The sequence below is a fragment of the Pseudophryne corroboree genome, chromosome 2, assembly GCF_028390025.1.
Source record: "Pseudophryne corroboree isolate aPseCor3 chromosome 2, aPseCor3.hap2, whole genome shotgun sequence".
Lineage (NCBI taxonomy): Eukaryota > Metazoa > Chordata > Amphibia > Anura > Myobatrachidae > Pseudophryne > Pseudophryne corroboree.
The window spans coordinates 398,115,458-398,135,263 of NC_086445.1; the positions used below are offsets into that span (position 1 = coordinate 398,115,458).

At 48.1% G+C, this 19,806-nt stretch overlaps 1 protein-coding gene across 4 annotated transcripts in view; it reads right to left on the reverse strand.

The window, feature by feature from the left end:
• Positions 1 to 19,806, reverse strand: part of AFF3 (ALF transcription elongation factor 3) — a 771,336-nt gene that overhangs the window by 26,756 nt on the left and 724,774 nt on the right. For all 4 annotated transcript variants that reach the window (XM_063953377.1, XM_063953378.1, XM_063953379.1 and 1 more), the window contains one exon: positions 19,253 to 19,346. In XM_063953377.1, the coding sequence (XP_063809447.1) occupies positions 19,253 to 19,346 (94 nt within the window). The remainder of the gene's footprint in view (positions 1 to 19,252; positions 19,347 to 19,806) is intronic.

Genomic DNA, 19,806 nt, shown 5'->3' on the forward strand with positions numbered 1-19,806 from the left:
CGGGACCGAAGCCCGCCGCTGAGGGGGCGGAGCTTGATTCCACAGCACTAACCAGCGCCATTTTCTCCACAGCACGCTGCTGAGAAGCTGGCTCCCCGGACTCTCCCCTGCTGATCACGGTGACAGAGGGCTTAAAAAGAGGGGAGGGGCACATATATTTGGCGCAGTGAGTGTATATTGAATATACATACAAAAAGCGCTGTGTATCTGGGAATTGTTTTTCCAGGGTCATTTGGCGCTGGGTGTGTGCTGGCATACTCTCTCTCGGTCTCTCCAAAGGGCCTTTTTGGGGAACTGTCTCCAGATTAGATATTTCCCTGAGTGTGTGTGGGTGTCGATACGTGTGTGTCAGCATGTCTGAAGCGGAAGGCTCTTCTAGGGAGGAGGTGGAGCAAATGAGTGTGGTGTCTCCGTCGGCAACGCCGACACCTGATTGGTTGGATATGTGGAATGTTTTAAATGCAAATGTGAATTTATTACATAAGAGGTTGGACAAAGCGGAGTCCAGGGAAAATGCTGGAAGTCAATCCTTGCCTTTCACTATGTCACAGGGCCCTTCTGGGTCTCAGAAGCGCCCACTATCCCAAGTAGCAGACACTGATACCGACACGGATTCTGACTCCAGTGTCGGCTACGATGATGCGAGGTTGCAGCCAAAGTTGGCAAAAAGTATTCATTATATGATTATTGCAATAAAAGATGTATTGCATATCACAGATGACCCTTCTGTCCCTGACACGAGGGTCCACATGTTTAAAGAAAAGAAACCTGAGGATACTTTCCCCCCTTCTCATGAGCTAAATGAGTTGTTTGAAAGGGCTTGGGAAACTCCAGACAAAAAACTGCAGATTCCCAAGAGGATTCTTATGGCGTATCCTTTCCCGGCTAAGGACAGGATACGGTGGGAATCCTCCCCCAGGGTGGACAAGACGTTAACGCGCTTATCCGAAAAGATGGCGCTGCCGTCTCAAGATACCACAGCCCTCAAGGATCCTGCTGATCGCAGACAGGAGACTACCTTATAGTCGATTTATACACATACTGGTACCTTGCTCAGACCGGCGATAGCGTCGGCTTGGGTTTGTAGCGCTGTAGCAGCTTGGACAGATACCTTGTCTGCTGTAATTGATACCCTGGATAAGGATACCATTTTATTGTCCTTGGGTCACATTAAAGACGCTGTCCTATATATGAGAGATGCTCAGAGAGACGTTGGCCTACTGGGTTCAAGAGCCAACGCCATGGCGATTCCATATGACTCAAAGAGGCATATGGAGGTTTTGCCTTACAAGGGTGAGGACTTATTTGGGGAAGGTCTCACGGACCTGGTTTCCACAGCTACTGCAGGTAAATCTACTTTTTTACCTTATGTTTCCTCACAGCCAAAGAAAAAGCCACATTATCAGATGCAGTCCTTTCGGTCGCATAAGTCCAAAAGAGTACGGGGATCTTCCTTTCTCGCCAGAGGTAAGGGCAGAGGGAAAAAGCTGCCAGCTACGGCTAGTTCCCAGGAGCAGAAGTCCTCCCCGGCTTCTACTAAATCCACCGCATGACGCTGGGGCTCCGCTGAGGGAGTCCGCCCCAGTGGGGGCACGTCTTCGACTTTTCAGCCACGTCTGGGTTCAATCACAGGTGGAACCCTGGGCAATAGAAATTGTATCCCAGGGTTACAAGCTGGAATTCGAAGATGTGCCTCCTCGCCGGTTTTTCAAATCGGCCCTACCAGCTTCTTCCCCAGAAAGGGAGGTAGTTTTAGATGCAATTAAAAAACTGTGTCTTCAACAAGTGGTAGTCAAAGTTCCCCTGCTTCAGGGGTACTACTCAACCCTGTTTGTGGTCCCGAAACCGGACGGTTCGGTCAGACCCATTCTGAATTTAAAATCCCTAAGCCTATACTTGAAAAGGTTCAAATTCAAGATGGAATCGCTCAGAGCGGTCATCGCCAGCCTGGAGGGGGGGGGGGGGATTTTATGGTGTCACTGGACATAAAGGATGCATACCTTTATGTCCCCATATATCCTCCTCATCAGGCGTTCCTGACATTTGCTGTACAGGATTGTCATTACCAATTTCAGACGTTGCCGTTTGGGCTTTCCACGGCCCCGAGGATTTTCACCAAGGTGATGGAGGAAATGATGGTGCTCCTGCGCAAGCAGGGAGTCACAATTATCCCGTACTTGGAAGATCTTCTGATAAAAGCGAGATCGAGAGAACAGTTGCTGAAAAGCGTGTCACTCTCCCTGAGGGTGTTGCAGCAGCATGGCTGGATTCTCAATCTGCCAAAGTCCCAGTTGGTTCCAATGACCCGATTGACTTTCTTAGGCATGATTCTGGACACGGAACAAAAAAGGGTTTTTCTCCCGATGGAATAAGCCCAGGAACTCTAGAACTTGGTGGGACCTGTTGAAGCCGAAAAGGGTGTCGGTCCATCAATGCACTTGTGTTCTGGGATAAATGGTGGCGTCTTACGAGGCCATTCTCTTCGGCAGGTTCCATGCGAGGACTTTTCAGTGGGACCTTCTGGACAAGTGGTCCGGGTCCCATCTACATATTCATCAGAAGATCAGCCTGTCCCCCAGGGCCAGGGTTTCTCTCTTGTGGTGGCTGCAGAGTGCTCACCTTCTAGAGGGTCGCAGGTTCGGCATTCAAGACTGGGTTCTGGTGACCACGGATGCGAGCCTCCGAGGATGGGGAGCAGTCACACAGGGAAGAAACTTCCAGGGACTGTGGTCAAGCCAGGAGGCTTGTCTACACATAAACGTACTGGAATTGAGTGCCATCTACAACGGCCTACGTCGGGCGGAGACTCTTCTTCGCGGCCTGCCTGTTCTGATTCAGTCAGACAACGACACAGCCATGGCTCATGTAAACCGCCAAGGCGGAACAAGAAGCAGAGTGGCGATGGCGGAAGCCACCAGGATTCTTCGCTGGGCGGAAAATCATGTAAGCGCTTTGACAGCAGTCTTCATTCTGGGAGTGGACAACTGGGAAGCAGACTTCCTCAGCAGACACAATCTCCATCCAGGGGAGTGGGGGCTTCATCAAGAAGTCTTTACAGAGATTGCAAGTCAGTGGGGACTTCCTCAAATAGACATGATGGCGTCACGCCTCAACAAGAAGCTTCCGAGGTATTGTGCCAGGTCAAGGGACCCTCAGACAGTAGCAGTGGACGCCCTGGTGACACAGTGGGTGTTTCAATCGGTCTATGTGTTCCCTCCTCTTCCTCTCATCTCAAAAATATTGAGAATCATAAGACGAAAAGGAGTACAGACAATTCTCATTGTTCCAGATTGGCCTCGAAGGGCCTGGTATCCGGATCTGCAGGAAATGCTCACAGAATATCCATGGCCTCTTCTTCTCAGAGAGGACCTGTTGCAACAGGGGCCCTGTCTGTTCCAAGACTTACCGCGGCTGCGTTTGACGGCATGGCGGTTGAACGCCAGATCCTAGCTGGGAAGGGCATTCCGAATGAGGTCATCCCTACTCTGATAAAGGCTAGAAAGGAGGTGACAGCGAAACATTATCACCGTATCTGGAGGAAGTATGTCTCTTGGTGTGAAACCAAGAATGCTCCTCCGGAAGATTTCCATCTGGGCCGTTTTCTCCACTTCCTACAGACCGGAGTGAATATGGGCCTAAAATTAGGCTCCATTAAGGTTCAGATTTCGGCCCTATCCATTTTCTTTCAGAAGGAATTGGCTTCTCTCCCAGAAGTCCAGACTTTTGTGAAGGGAGTGCTGCATATCCAGCCTCCTTTTGTGCCTCCAGTGGCACCATGGGACCTTAACGTGGTGTTACAATTCCTTAAGTCTCCCTGGTTTGAGCCTCTTCAATCTGTGGAATTAAAGTATCTCACTTGGAAGGTGGTCATGTTGTTGGCCTTGGCATCGGCAAGGCGAGTGTCTGAGTTGGCGGCTTTGTTTCACAAAAGCACCTATCTGATTTTCCATGTGGATAGAGCTGAGTTGCGGACTCGTCCTCAATTTTTGCCTAAGGTGGTTTCCTCTTTTCATATGAACCAACCTATTGTGGTGCCTGTGGCTACGCGGGACTTGGAGGATTCCGAGTCCCTTGATGTGGTCAGGGCATTAAAAATTTATGTAGCCAGAACGGCTCGGGTTAGGAAAACAGAGGCACTGTTTGTCCTGTATGCAGCCAACAAGGTTGGCGCTCCTGCTTCTAAGCAGGCTATTGCTCGCTGGATCTGTAACACGATTCAGCAGGCTCATTCTACGGCTGGATTGCTGTTACCAAATTCAGTAAAGGCCCATTCCACTAGGAAGGTGGGCTCTTCTTAGGCGGCTTCCCGAGGTGTCTCGGCATTACAGCTTTGCCGAGCGGCGACTTGGTCGGGTTCAAACACCTTTGCAAAATTCTACAAGTTTGATACCCTGGCTGATGAGGACCTCATGTTTGCTCAATCGGTGCTGCAGAGTCATCCACACTCTCCCGCCCGTTTTGGAGCTTTGGTATAATCCTCATGGTTTTACGGAGTCCCCAGCATCCTCTAGGACGTAAGAGAAAATAAGATTTTAAACCTACCGGTAAATCATTTTCTCCTAGTCCGTAGAGGATGCCCCAGTTCGGACAACATTCTGCAAGACTTGTATATAGTTATTGCTTGCATAAGGGTTATGTTACAGTTTTGATCGGTCTTTGACTGATGCTGTTTGTTTCATACTGTTGACTGGTTCGTATATTCCAGGTTATACGGTGTGGATGGTGTGGGCTGGTATGAATCTTGCCCTTGGATTAACAAAATCCTTTCCTCGTACTGTCCGTCTCCTCTGGGCACAGTTTTTCTAACTGAGGTCTGGAGGAGGGGCATAGAGGGAGTAGCCAGTGCACACCCATTCTAAAGTTCTTTATAATGCCCATGTCTCCTGCGGAGCCGGTCTATACCCCATGGTCCTTACGGAGTCCCCAGCATCCTCTACGGACTAGGAGAAAAAGATTTACCGGTAGGTTTAAAATCTTATTTTTTCTCAACAAAAAAGAACCCCGCACTTAATGGAGATTTCGAGGGCCTAATAAACCCTTTCTTCAGACTCGCCTGTACATAATCATTCATAGCCATAGTCTCTGGGCCAGATAATGCATATAGTCTCCCTTTAGGCAGAGTGGCACTAGGGACTAAGTCAATGGCGCAATCATATGACCGATGGGGAGGCAGAATATCCGCATTACCTTTGGAAAAAACGTCAGCAAAATCCTGATATTCCGAAGGTATAAGTTCCAGAGTGACAGCCGCGACCCGGACTGGACGGGAAATACATTATTTGACACAAAAGGAACCCCACCGGGAAATTTCCCCAGACCGCCAATCTATGGTGGGATTATGAAAGGCGAGCCAGGGGTGACCTAAAACAACAGGCACAGCTGGACAATGGGTAAGATAAAACTCAATTTTCTCAGAATGTAGGGTCCCCACTGTCAGCTGTACTGGAGGGGTGCGATGAGTAATTACCCCATTAGAGAGTGGACCACCGTCCAACCCGTGCATGGTGATAAGTCTATCCAAAGGTTATTGCTGAATACCTAAAGCCTGAGCCCAGGCCAGATCCATAAAATTTCCAGCAGCTCCGCTGTCAATGAAAGCTGACACAAATGAACTGACACTCCCAGAGGAAATTTTTACAGGAATCAACAAGGATGCATTTGAGGAGATTAATTGCAGACCCAAGTGAACCCCCTCACAACTCACTTGGCCAGAGCGTTTCCCTGCTTATTTGGGCAGCTACGAGCCACGTGTCCCTTACCACCACAATATAAGCAGAGCCCTGAATGTAGCCTTCTGGCTCTTTCCTCTGGAGACAGCCGGGAGAGACCCACTTGCATAGGCTCCTCGACGTCCTCAGGGAAAGCGTATACACATGGACTAGACCTAAAATTAGCCCCTCTTTCAGCCCTCCGTTCTCGGAGACGACGGTCAATCTTAATAGCAAGCTCCATGAGCTTATCTAAAGTCTCCAGAGCTGGATACTGAAGAAGACTATCCTTAATTATTTCAGACAAACCAAGGCGAAACTGACTGCGCAAGGCAGGATCATTCCAGCCACAGTCGTTCGACCAACGGCGAAACTCCGTACAATGGAGGTCATTCCGAGTTGTTCGCTCGCAAGGCGATTTTAGCAGAGTTGCTCACGCTAAGCCGCCGCCTACTGGGAGTGAATCTTAGCATCTTAAAATTGCGAACGAAGTAATCGCAATATTGCGATTACACACCTCGTAGCAGTTTCTGAGTAGCTTCAGACTTACTCGGCATCTGCGATCAGTTCAGTGCTTGTCGTTCCTGGTTTAACGTCACAAACACACCCAGCGTTCGCACAGACACTCCTCCGTTTCTCCGGCCACTCCTGCGTTTTTTCCGGAAACGGTAGCGTTTTTTCCCACACGCCCATAAAACGGCCTGTTTCCGCCCAGTAACACCCATTTCCTGTCAATCACATTACGATCGCCAGAACGATGAAAAAGCCGTGAGTAAAATTACTAAGTGCATAGCAAATTTACTTGGCGCAGTCGCAGTGCGGACATTGCGCATGCGCATTAAGCGGAAAATCAATGCGATGCGAAGATTTTTACCGAGCGAACAACTCGGAATGAGGGCCAATATGTTTCGGCTGGATTTTTACCCTGTATAAGTGCACGTAAGTGGCTTTCGGCCGATGCTTCTCTATCTGGATCATCATACAACAAGCCTAATGATTTAAAGAAGGCATCTACAGTTTGCAAGGCTGTATCATCAGATTTTAACCCAAAAGCCCAGGTTTGGGGGTCGCCTTGAAGCAAAGACATCACAATGCCTACCCGCTGAGACTCTGTACCTGAAGACCGGGGCCTTAACCGAAAATAAAGTTCACAGGCTTCCTTAAAATTAAAGAAATCTTTTCGGTTACCCGAAAAGCGGTCAGGAAGGTGCATCTTTGGTTCAGGAATCATACCCGGGGAGGCTCGTAAAAGATCTTCCTGCGATCTCACCCGAAGGGTACGATCCTGAACCATCTGAGTGAGTTCCTGAATCTGATTGGCCAAAAGCTGGCTGGGATTCTGTCCTAACCCTGCTGGATTCATGAGGACTGAATTTCAAGGCCACTCAAAAAAAAAAATAAGAATTTACTTACCGATAATTCTATTTCTCGTAGTCCGTAGTGGATGCTGGGGACTCCGTCAGGACCATGGGGAATAGCGGCTCCGCAGGAGACAGGGCACAAAAATAAAGCTTTAGGATTAGGTGGTGTGTACTGGCTCCTCCCCCTATGACCCTCCTCCAAGCCTCAGTTAGGATACTGTGCCCGGACGAGCGTACACAATAAGGAAGGATATTGAACCCCGGGTAAGACTCATACCAGCCACACCAATCACACCGTATAACTTGTGATCTGAACCCAGTTAACAGTATGACAAACGTAGGAGCCTCTGAACAGACGGCTCACAACAAATAACAACCCGATTTTTTTGTAACAATAACTATGTACAAGTATTGCAGACAATCCGCACTTGGGATGGGCGCCCAGCATCCACTACGGACTACGAGAAATAGAATTATCGGTAAGTAAATTCTTATTTTCTCTAACGTCCTAAGTGGATGCTGGGGACTCCGTCAGGACCATGGGGATTATACCAAAGCTCCCAAACGGGCGGGAGAGTGCGGATGACTCTGCAGCACCGAATGAGAGAACTCAAGGTCCTCCTCAGCCAGGGTATCAAATTTGTAGAATTTTGCAAACGTGTTTGCCCCTGACCAAGTAGCAGCTCGGCAGAGTTGTAATGCCGAGACTCCCCGGGCAGCCGCCCAGGATGAGCCCACTTTCCTTGTGGAATGGGCCTTGACAGATTTAGGTTGTGGCAAGCCTGCCACAGAATGTGCAAGTTGAATTGTGCTACAAATCCAACGAGCAATCGTCTGCTTAGAAGCAGGAGCACCCATCTTGTTGGGTGCATACAATATAAACAGTGAGTCAGACTTTCTGACTCCCGCCGTTCTTGAAATATATATTTTCAATGCCCGGACCACGTCCAACAACTTGGAATCCTCCAACTCGTTAGTAGCCGCAGGCACCACAATAGGCTGGTTCAGGTGAAACGCTGACACCACCTTAGGCAGAAAATGAGGACGCGTCCGCAGTTCTGCCCTGTCCGTATGGAAAATCAGATATGGGCTCTTATATGATAAAGCCGCCAATTCTGATACTCTCCTGGCTGAAGCCAGGGCCAGTAGCATGGTTACTTTCCATGTAAGATACTTCAACTCCACCGATTTGAGCGGCTCAAACCAATGGGATTTGAGAAAATCCAAGACTACATTAAGATCCCACGGTGCCACTGGGGGCACAACCGGGGGCTGTATATGTAGTACTCCTTTTACAAAAGTCTGGACTTCAGGAACTGAAGCCAATTCTTTCTGGAAGAAAATCGACAGGGACGAAATTTGAACCTTAATGGACCCCAATTTGAGGCCCATAGACAATCCTGTTTGCAGGAAATGTAGGAATCGACCCAGTTGAAATTCCTCCGTGGGGGCCTTCCTGGCCTCACACCACGCAACATATTTTCTCCAAATGCGGTGATAATGTTGTGCAGTCACCTCCTTCCTGGCTTTTACCAGTGTAGGAATGACCTCTTCCGGAATGCCTTTTTCCCTTAGAATTCGGCGTTCAACCGCCATGCCGTCAAACGCAGCCGCGGTAAGTCTTGGAATAGACACGGTCCCTGCTGAAGCAGGTCCCGTCTTAGAGGTAGAGGCCACGGATCCTCCGTGAGCATCTCTTGAAGTTCCGGGTACCAAGTTCTTCTTGGCCAATCCGGAGCCACTAGTATCGTTCTTACTCCCTTTTGCCGTATAATTCTCAGTACTTTTGGTATGAGAGGCAGAGGAGGGAACACATACACTGACTGGAACACCCACGGTGTTACCAGAGCGTCCACAGCTATTGCCTGAGGATCTCTTGACCTGGCGCAATACCTGTCCAGTTTTTTGTTGAGGCGGGACGCCATCATATCCACCACTGGTTTTTCCCAACGGTTCACAATCATGTGGAAGACTTCTGGATGAAGTCCCCACTCTCCCGGGTGTAGATCGTGTCTGCTGAGGAAGTCTGCTTCCCAGTTGTCCACTCCCGGAATGAATACTGCTGACAGTGCTATCACATGATCTTCCGCCCAGCGAAGAATCCTTGCAGCTTCTGCCATTGCTGTCCTGCTTCTTGTGCCGCCCTGTCTGTTTACGTGGGCGACTGCCGTGATGTTGTCCGACTGGATCAACACCGGCTGACCCTGAAGCAGGGGTTTTGCCAGACTTAGAGCATTGTAAATCGCTCTTAGCTCCAGTATATTTATGTGAAGAGACATCTCCAGGCTTGACCATACTCCCTGGAAGTTTCTTCCCTGTGTGACCGCTCCCCAGCCTCTCAGACTGGCATCCGTGGTCACCAGGACCCAGTCCTGTATGCCGAATCTGCGGCCCTCTAACAGATGAGCACTCTGCAACCACCACAGAAGAGACACCCTTGTCCGTGGCGATAAGGTTATCCGCTGATGCATCTGCAGATGCGATCCGGACCATTTGTCCAGCAGATCCCACTGAAAAGTTCGTGCGTGGAATCTGCCGAATGGAATCGCTTCGTAAGAAGCCACCATCTTTCCCAGGACTCTTGTGCATTGATGCACAGACACTGTCCCTGGTTTTAGGAGGTTCCTGACAAGTTCGGATAACTCCCTGGCTTTCTCCTCCGGAAGAAACACCTTTTTCTGAACCGTGTCCAGAATCATTCCCAGGAACAGCAGACGTGTCGTCGGGGTCAACTGAGATTTTGGAAAATTCAGAATCCACCCGTGTTGTTGCAGCACTAGTTGGGTTAGTGCTACTCCGTCTTCCAGCTGTTCTCTGGACCTTGCCCTTATCAGGAGATCGTCCAAGTAAGGGATAATTAATACGCCTCTTCTTCGTAGAAGGATCATCATTTCGGCCATTACCTTGGTAAAGACCCGAGGTGCCGTGGACAATCCAAACGGCAGCGTCTGAAACTGATAATGACAGTTTTGCACCACGAACCTGAGGTACCCTTGATGTGAAGGGCAAATTGGGACATGCAGGTAAGCATCCTTTATGTCCAGGGACACCATAAAGTCCCCTTCTTCCAGATTCGCTATCACTGCTCTGAGTGACTCCATCTTGAACTTGAATTTTTGTATGTACAGGTTCAAAGATTTCAGATTTAGAATAGGTCTTACCGAGCCGTCCGGCTTCGGTACCACAAATAGCGTGGAGTAATACCCCTTTCCCTGTTGTAGGAGGGGTACCTTGACTATCACCTGCTGAGAAAACAGCTTGTGAATGGCTTCCAATACCGTCGCCCTGTCTGAGGGAGACGTTGGCAAAGCAGACTTTAGGAACCGGCGAGGGGGAGACTTCTCGATTTCCAACCTGTAACCCTGAGATACTCCCTGCAGAATCCAGGGGTCCACCTGTGAGCAAGCCCACTGTGCGCTGAAATTCTTGAGTCGACCCCCCACTGCTCCTGAGTCCGCTTGTAAGGCCCCAGCGTCATGCTGAGGGCTTTGCAGAACCCTGGGAGGGCTTCTGTTCCTGGGCAGGGGCTGCTTGCTGCCCTCTCTTACCCCTTCCTCTGCCCCGAGGCAGATATGACTGTCCTTTTGTCCGCTTGTTCTTATAGGACCGAAAGGACTGCGGCTGAAAAGACGGTGTCTTTTTCTGTTGGGAGGGGGTCTGAGGTAAAAAAGTGGATTTTCCGGCAGTTGCCGTGGCCACCAGATCCGATAGACCGACGCCAAATAATTCCTCCCCTTTATACGGCAATACTTCCATATGTCGTTTGGAATCCGCATCACCTGACCACTGTCGCGTCCATAAACTCCTTCTGGCAGATATGGACATCGCATTTACTCTCGATGCCAGAGTGCAAATATCTCTCTGCGCATCTCGCATATAAAGGAAAGCATCCTTTAATTGCTCTATAGTCAATAAAATACTGTCCCTATCCAGGGTATCAATATTTTCAGTCAGGGAATCCAACCAGACGACCCCAGCACTGCACATCCAGGCTGAGGCGATGGCTGGTCGCAGTATAACACCAGTATGTGTGTATATACTTTTTAGGGTAGTTTCCAGTCTCCTATCCGCTGGATCCCTGAGGGCGGCCGTATCAGGAGACGGTAACGCCACTTGTTTTGATAAGCGTGTGAGCGCCTTATCCACCCTAGGGGGTGTTTCCCAGCGCGCCCTAACCTCTGGCGGGAAAGGGTATAATGCTAATAACTTTTTTGAAATTAGCATTTTTCTATCTGGGTTAACCCACGCTTCATCACATACATCATTTAATTCCTCTGATTCAGGAAAAACTACAGGTAGTTTTTTCACCCCCCACATAATACCCCTTTTTGTGGTACTTGCAGTATCAGAGATATGCAAAGCCTCCTTCATTGCCGTGATCATATAACGTGTGGCCCTACTTGAAAATACGTTTGTTTCATCACCGTCGACACTAGATTCAGTGTCTGTGTCTGGGTCTGTGTCGACCGACTGAGGTAAAGGGCGCTTTACAGCCCCTGACGGTGTCTGAGACGCCTGGGCAGGTACTAACTGGTTTGCCGGCCGTCTCATGTCGTCAACTGATTTTTGTAATGTGCTGACATTATCACGTAATTCCATAAACAAAGCCATCCATTCCGGTGTCGACTCCCTGGGGGGGTGACATCACCATTATCGGCAATTGCTCTGCCTCCACGCCAACATCGTCCTCATACATGTCGACACACACGTACCGACACACAGCAGACACACAGGGAATGCTCTTATCGAAGACAGGACCCCACTAGCCCTTTGGGGAGACAGAGGGAGAGTTTGCCAGCACACACCCAAGCGCTATAATATATATGGGAACAACCTTATATAAGTGTTGTTCCTTATAGCAGCTTAAATATATCCAATATATCGCCAAAAAATGCCCCCCCTCTCTGTTTTACCCTGTTTCTGTAGTGCAGTGCAGGGGAGAGTCCTGGGAGCCTTCCTCACAGCGGAGCTGAGCAGGAAAATGGCGCTGTGTGCTGAGGAGAATAAGCCCCGCCCCCTATTTCGGCGGGCTTTCCTCCCGTAGTTTTAGATAACTGGCATGGGTTAAATACATACATATAGCCTTAATGGCTATATGTGATGTATTCTTTTGCCATAAGGTATTAAAATATTGCTGCCCAGGGCGCCCCCAGCAGCGCCCTGCACCCTCCGTGACCGCTTGGTGTGAAGTGTGTGACAACAATGGCGCACAGCTGCAGTGCTGTGCGCTACCTTCATGAAGACTGAAGAGCCTTCTGCCGCCTGTTTCCGGACCTTCAATCTTCAGCATCTGTAAGGGGGGTCGGCGGCGCGGCTCCGGGACGAACCCCAGGGTGAGACCTGTGTTCCGACTCCCTCTGGAGCTAATGGTGTCCAGTAGCCTAAGAATCCAATCCATCCTGCACGCAGGTGAGTTGAAATTCTCTCCCCTAAGTCCCTCGATGCAGTGAGCCTGTTGCCAGCAGGACTCACTGAAAATAAAAAACCTAAAAAACTTTTTCTAAGCAGCTCTTTAAGAGAGCCACCTAGATTGCACCCTGCTCGGACGGGCACAAAAACCTAACTGAGGCTTGGAGGAGGGTCATAGGGGGAGGAGCCAGTACACACCACCTAATCCTAAAGCTTTATTTTTGTGCCCTGTCTCCTGCGGAGCCGCTATTCCCCATGGTCCTGACGGAGTCCCCAGCATCCACTTAGGACGTTAGAGAAAAGAAAACAAATATATATATATATTTTTTTGCTTTGGGCCGGTGATAATGTTACGTTTTTAGTGCTCAGAATAACAAAGGTATTGAGTGGCAGTCCAGAGCACAAGAACGTGACGCTGAAATAATGGCAAGGTGCAATTATAACAAGCAACCTAACTCCGTTGTTTCACCCGCGTGGTCCGTCTATGCCTGCGAGACTATGTGTTCTTGGGCCCACGGCAGCCGCGTTTGAAGGGTGGATTAGGTCTGCCCAACTCCGATGCCCCACGGTCTTAGTATGAGACAAGGCATAAACGGAGACGGGATGATAACAAGGGGACCTCTAACTAAACACAAGACAGAGCTAGGGGCTACTACTGAACTACAAAATAACAGTATGTGCGGCACGGCCGCCAAAGGAAAAAGAAACCAAAGTATACCATCCAAACCCTACACGGCACCGCAGTATACCAGGAAGGATAGCTAAAGCGGAACACCTCCGCGAAAATACAAAGAAACCAGAAATAAAAGGAATTCCGTGGCCAAGGCCGCAAGGAATACCCGAAAGCGAACCGGAGTCTTCAGATCTCAAATGCAGGTGACCACCGACCGGAAGGTAGGGAGAAGAACGAGGATTGGCTTCCGATACCAGGAGTCAGGACCACCGGAGCAAGACGACTGGAGTACGAAACACCGGACAGGGAATATTCTCCAGAGCTGGAACAGCAAACAGGAAGCTATCACCGGCATCTGTGTAATGCGCTGAGACAGCATATAAAAGGGAGCCCTCCAATGGTTGTGGAGAATCTAATTAGTGATGTCGTGCAGCTGCCCTGCTGCATGACCAGGGTAAGGCAGGTGAAACAAATCCTAACATGGCAACGGGGAATGTGGTGCCAGGGACCCGGCAGGGCAGCTGCACGACCAGGGTAAGGCAGGTGAAACAAATCCTAACATGGCAACGGGGAACGCGGCCCGCCTGTGGCATCCCCGTTGCCATGGACCCGGCGGCTTCGAGCGCACGGCGTCCCAGCGTTGCCAGGGACCCGGTGGCTCAGCGCGCACGGCGCCCTGGCGTTGCGAGGGACCTGGCGGCTCAGCGCGCACGGCGTCCTGGCGTTCCTAGGCGCTGTGCGGGGGGAATAAAATATATCTTGTTAACCTAATATTTATTCATTTCTATGTTTGACTTATATAACTACAGTATGTAGAAAGCGAGATTTATTAAGCATCACATTTTGTATGTGATATATCCTGCCACATAACACATCCATAGCGGTATTTACTAACGCTGTATACATAAATATAGATGCAAAGAACAGCTCTGTCCTTCGCATTGTGAGGACTTCTGGGTTTATGACCTCTCAGGGAAACTCTGCGTAAAGAAGTCCATAGGTTTCTATAGGTAATGCCATCTGTAGATAGGATTACCAAATTGGGAACAAGCTTTGGAAAGTTTCACTTTCTGGAGCTGGGGGGAAACAAATGCCTTTTTTTCTTGCTTAGAAATACCCCTCCCTTTCGAGCACCTGAATGATATCACTAAGCTAATTGAGCATCTACCAATATATATGCATACCAGCATACTGCAGCCCCGTAGCATTCTATAGGTATTGCAGTGACGGTGGGCTGCAGCGATACACGCTGCAGGCCACTTATATGCATATGGAGAATACGGCACACCTCCAGAAATGGTAGTTTTCAGAGTCTGACCGCATCTTTTCAGGTTTATATAGATATGTGTAGAGCAGGGGCATTTCAACAGAGGATGGGGCCTGTGTGCACCTGTTGGGCCCCCTCCTCTGCACGGCGCAGTAGTCTCCGGCATCTGCTGGAGTCTACACCGCATGTGTAGGTTTCCGGAATCATGACGCACGCGTTCTGGAGACCAATTTAACTATTGCGCATGCGCAGCGGCCATTTTTGCTGTGATTTTCACCGCAATTGCAGCCTCTGACTCCGGAAAGGTAAATGTTAAATATGGGTGCAGTGTGTACAGTGTGGGCCCCTGGACCCATGTGCACCACACACACTGTACCCATTATAGAAACGCCAATGGTGTAGAGGCATAAGAAAAAGATGCTTATTTAACCTAATGATAACCGTGTCGATATTTGATATTCATACAGTTACACATATCCAATCCCAAACCGCACCACTTTCACACATGCCCATTGTCCAAGCACACCTACTGTATTTATACAGCCAGAAAATCTCTTGATAGCAGGTACATAATGATGTGGTATGCTGCCTAATAGAGGAGGAAATGCTCCCCTATACTTACATTCACACAGAGACATTACGAAGTGAAGGCTGAACACTACATAATCATTTCTCACTGCAGATTTTTTAGTTGACCTTCAAATTTGTTCTCATTCACTTTTCATCTAATCCATACAAATTATTCTGAAGTCAACATACAGTATATTTCATCCACACTTATCTATGACATAAAGCTGATATATAACAATTGTGGAATATTAATCAGCAAGCTGCGCTGGGCAGTAAAAGAAACAGTGTGTATGCATACCTCAGACAGCCAGAGAGTGATTGCAGGAGAGGGAACACACATGCTACTCCTGCAGAGTCAGTGGGGGTCATTCAGACCTGATCGCACGCTAGGTTTTTTCACCGCGCTGTGATCAGGTCAGAACTGCGCATGCGTATGCACCGCAATGCGCAGTCGCGACGTACAAGTGCAAAGCGGATCATTGCCCAGCGATGGATTGTATGAAGAATCCGTTCGCACAGCTGAACGCAAGGAGATTGACAGGAAGAGGGCATTTGTGGGTGTCAACTGACAGTTTTCTGGGAGTGTTTGGAAAAACGCAGGCGCGTCCAAGCGTTTGCAGGCGGGTGTCTGACGTCAATTCCGGCCCCGGACAGGCTGAAGTGATCGCAGCGGCTGAGTAAGTTCTGGGCTACTCAGAAACTGCACAAAACTTTTTTGTACCGGCTGGCTACACATGCGGTCGCACACTTGCACAGCTAAAATACACTCCCCTATGGGCGGCGACTATCTGCTCACAGCAGTGCAAAAAAACCCTAGTGAGCGATCAGGTCTGAATGACCCCGTGTCACACACAGCTACAATCAGAAGAAATTGGTGGAGATGAAAGTGTCAACGATACTGTGCAACACCTGTGCCTTCAGTCTGGGAGTTGTGATCCACCTTACCAACAGTCTTCATAAGAGACTTCAGTAACCAAGACCAAACCATCTCTCATCCCATTCAAAACACCACTACCCCATGACTCAATGGTCATTTTCAAACAGAAATAAACCAGCAAAAATAGCTTAGCTCCCGGTTGTGCTCACAATTTATGAACTGTATGCTTTGACTGTCTTTTCAAACAAGGATATTTTCTTTGGGATGTAGTAAATATCCCGGTGGTCAGAATACCGATGCAGGGATCCCGACTGGCGAGAATGCCGACAGCTGCGCCAGGGCAATTCCCACTCGTGGGTGTCCACGACACCCATAGAGTGGGAATAGAACCTGTGGTGACTGCAGCGAGCCACCAGGGGCTTTCAATCGCACGCCCCGCTGCCGGCATTCTGGCGGTCAGGATCCCAGTGTCGGTATACTGACCTCTGGGATCTCGTCCGCTGGGATTCCATCCCCAACCCATTTTCTTTATATATGTTGGCAGTCAGAATACTTTTTATCTTGGCATGTCTGTAACCATTAAAATAATAATCTTTTATTGCACGTTATTCTCAAAATGTATTTAAATGTATTTAAATATTCAAGTGTTTTTTTTATGTAGTTCTCTCCTGACCATACATGGAAAACCAGTGATTTGTGTCACAAGACGTAATACTGTCTGGTGATCACAGGTGATAAAAGACAATGGCCCAAATGTATTAAGCCATAAAAAGTGATACAGTGGAGACGGATAAAGAGTGATAAATTACCAGCCAATCAGCTTCCTAACTGCCATGTGACAGGCTGTGTTTGAAAAATGAGAGGATCTGATTGGCTAGTCATTTATCACTCTCTATTCGTCTCCACTGTATCACTTTTTAAGGCTTAATACATTTGGGCCAATATCTCCTAGGGGGGCCACATTACTTGAAAGAGAGGACTCCCCTCTTTCAAATGTGTGTGTCTTAATTATTGAAAGCCAGATTAGGGGGAGCTCTTCCCTTATCCCAGCATTCCATTATTTTTCTGTAGTGGATGAAACTCCTCTCTTTGAACTGATGGGTAGACCATATTTGTAGGTGCTTAGATGGGGGACTGGATACCGCCAAATTGATCCCAATCGTTGTCCACAAGGAGTTAAATACTAGCATTCAGACTGGAAATCTGTTACATCCTTGCCCCCATATTGAGGTCAACTTGGTAAACTAGCTACAACAATGCATACCTCCCAACAGTCAGATAATGGTAGCACAGTCCCGGTTTGAGAGGACTGTCCCTGTGTTCCACAGGTCAGCACTTTTAAGGGTGTGTTTAGAGAAGGGGGCTGGGAATGAGCTAGTGCTTCAACATTCCCCCCAAGTGCCTGGACACACCCTTCATAATATGAGCACATCCCTAGTTTCAAATTGTCACACCTCCTGTGAGACGAGATGTGGCCAAGTCCCAATTCAGACAGTTTAAATGTTGTGAGGTACGACAATGGGTTTAACTTTTTTAAACCAGCCAACAGATTACATTCTACTTGGTATACTATCTATTAGAATGGACTTTGCTTTGTATAATAGCCATCAGGCTAGACATTGCTCTGTATACAAATCACCAGAGATCACTGTATGTAATCACTGTAATTAGGGATAAGGTAGATGAGGGCCTGACATATCTGCATGGGGATGTAGTTATGTGACCGGCGGTCAGGAGCCTGACGGTCAATGTGACCGGCCCCCTCACTATCCTGAAGGTCGGCATGCTGACCAACAGGGACTATTCCCACTCGTGGGTGTCCATGACACCCATAGAGTGGGAATAGAACCAGTGGTGATCGCAGGTCACCACCGAGCCCGCAGCGTGGCAAGCGCAGCGAGGGATACCGGCGGAGTTATGTTGACTGTCGGTCTCCTGACTGCCGGTCATGCAATACACACCCGTCAGCATGTAGGGAGGGCAATTGGCAGACCTGTATAAACAGATCCTCCATGTTGAGGAAAACCTTAGTGGATCTGCCTGTCCTTTTTACATTTAATTATTTTTTTTTACCATTCTCATGCAATTACAAATTGTAGCTTCAGATCCTAAGTCATACAGAAACTTTTTGAGATATACCATGAGAGCGCCTTTTGCAAGGCCCTCAAATTGCATTCAATACAAAATCCTGTTTCTCGTAGTTTCCTACCCTCTATGGAAAGGTAGATGTATCTGGCATTAATTGTTGTACCTTCCAACGTGGCCAAGGGTCATTATTATTATTACATTTTATTTATAAGGTGCCACACGTGTTTCACAGCGCCGTACAAAGGACAGTACAGGGAGACAAACTTAGCATTACAGTAAATAAATAACAAAAATAGAGTACAGGTAACAAGGAGCACCACACATTCTCAAGACATAATACAGCTAGGATGTAAGTAGTGAGGGAGTAATCATCTGGTGGCAGGTGGCCATAGATGGAGATGAGCCTTTACCAGCAGGAGAAAAAGCGGTAAAGATGGTTGCTGAGTAGGGGAGAGCTGCGAGTGAAATATGAAGAGCTAACAATCTAGTGGGGAGGGGCGACAGACAGATGACAAGAGGTGCAAACAAGTGGGAGGTAGCCTGATGGCAATATGCAAGCAAAGCTGAGATGTTCAAGGCATGAGACAGGGGGATGGAGGAGCGGCCGCAGGACTAGGTTATGCATCGGGAGGGTATGCTTTGATGAATAGGATGGTTTTTAGTGCCCATTTGAAGCTTTGCAAGGTTGGAGAGAGTCTAATGGAGCGGGGGAGTGCGTTCCACTGAAGGGGTGCAGCACGGGCATAGTCTTGAACTCGAGCATGGGAAGTAGTGACCAGGGCGGTGGAGAGGCGACGGTCATTGGTTGAGCATAGGGGGCGGGAGGGAGTATGAGGGGAGAGGAGGTTGGAGATGTAGGGAGCAGTGGAATTAGAGATGGCCTTGTATGTGAGGGTGAGGAGTTTGAAGAGGATTCTGTAGGGGAATGGGAGCCAGTGTAGATTTTGTCGAAGGGGAGTGGCAGATGTGGAGCAGCGGGAGAGGAAGATAAGCCTAAGACATAACATTAAGCTCAAGACATAACATCCTGCTCTTTTTTCCTTTTATTTTAGACTAATTGATGTTACAGATATTTTTCCCACATTGGTTCATTAATTAAGCACAGATTACCCCTATAAGAACAAAGTGGAAAAATCAGGCAAAGATTAGTGAGGTGGGAAGCCTGAATATGGAGCCTGCATTTCATAAGTTACCAGGTCAGTATTTAAACAACAATAAACTACCTACATTGTTTTACATAGACGGATATTAATGAATAGTAAAGTCCCACACAAAATTGCACTTGAAATAAATGTATACCTTAAAGTAATCAATGAGAGCTTTAGAATACTTCACTGCATGATCTCTTTTTAGTCGAAACATTCTCCAGTAAAGAAGAGCCAGACAGCGGTAACTATGACAAGAGAAATTGTATAAATATGCCATCAAAATCCATAATTTATATCACAATGCACAGCTCTTCTGTTTAGAAAAATGTGATGGATGAGGTCAAATAAGCAGTAAAAATTATTAATGTGTTAGTCAGTAGAACAGCAATAAGATATAAAGACAGACAGTAAAATACAATTTACTTTTATGCACCTGTCCTTTCCAGATGAAGGGCACGAGATGTAGAGTTGAAGTAACGATACAAATTGTGGGCATTAAGCAGACATTGCAACTGAACATAAAACCACAACAGTATACCTCCCAGCTGTTCCAATTTCAGGGGCATGTCCGGCTGTCCTGATTGTCAGGAACTTTGTTGGGGACAGTTGGCAAATATGTTACCTTGAGAAGTACAGTATTGCATCCCCTTCTTATATGTGCACTCTGGGTCTGATTCATGTTTGTAAGTAAAGCAAAAAATAAGA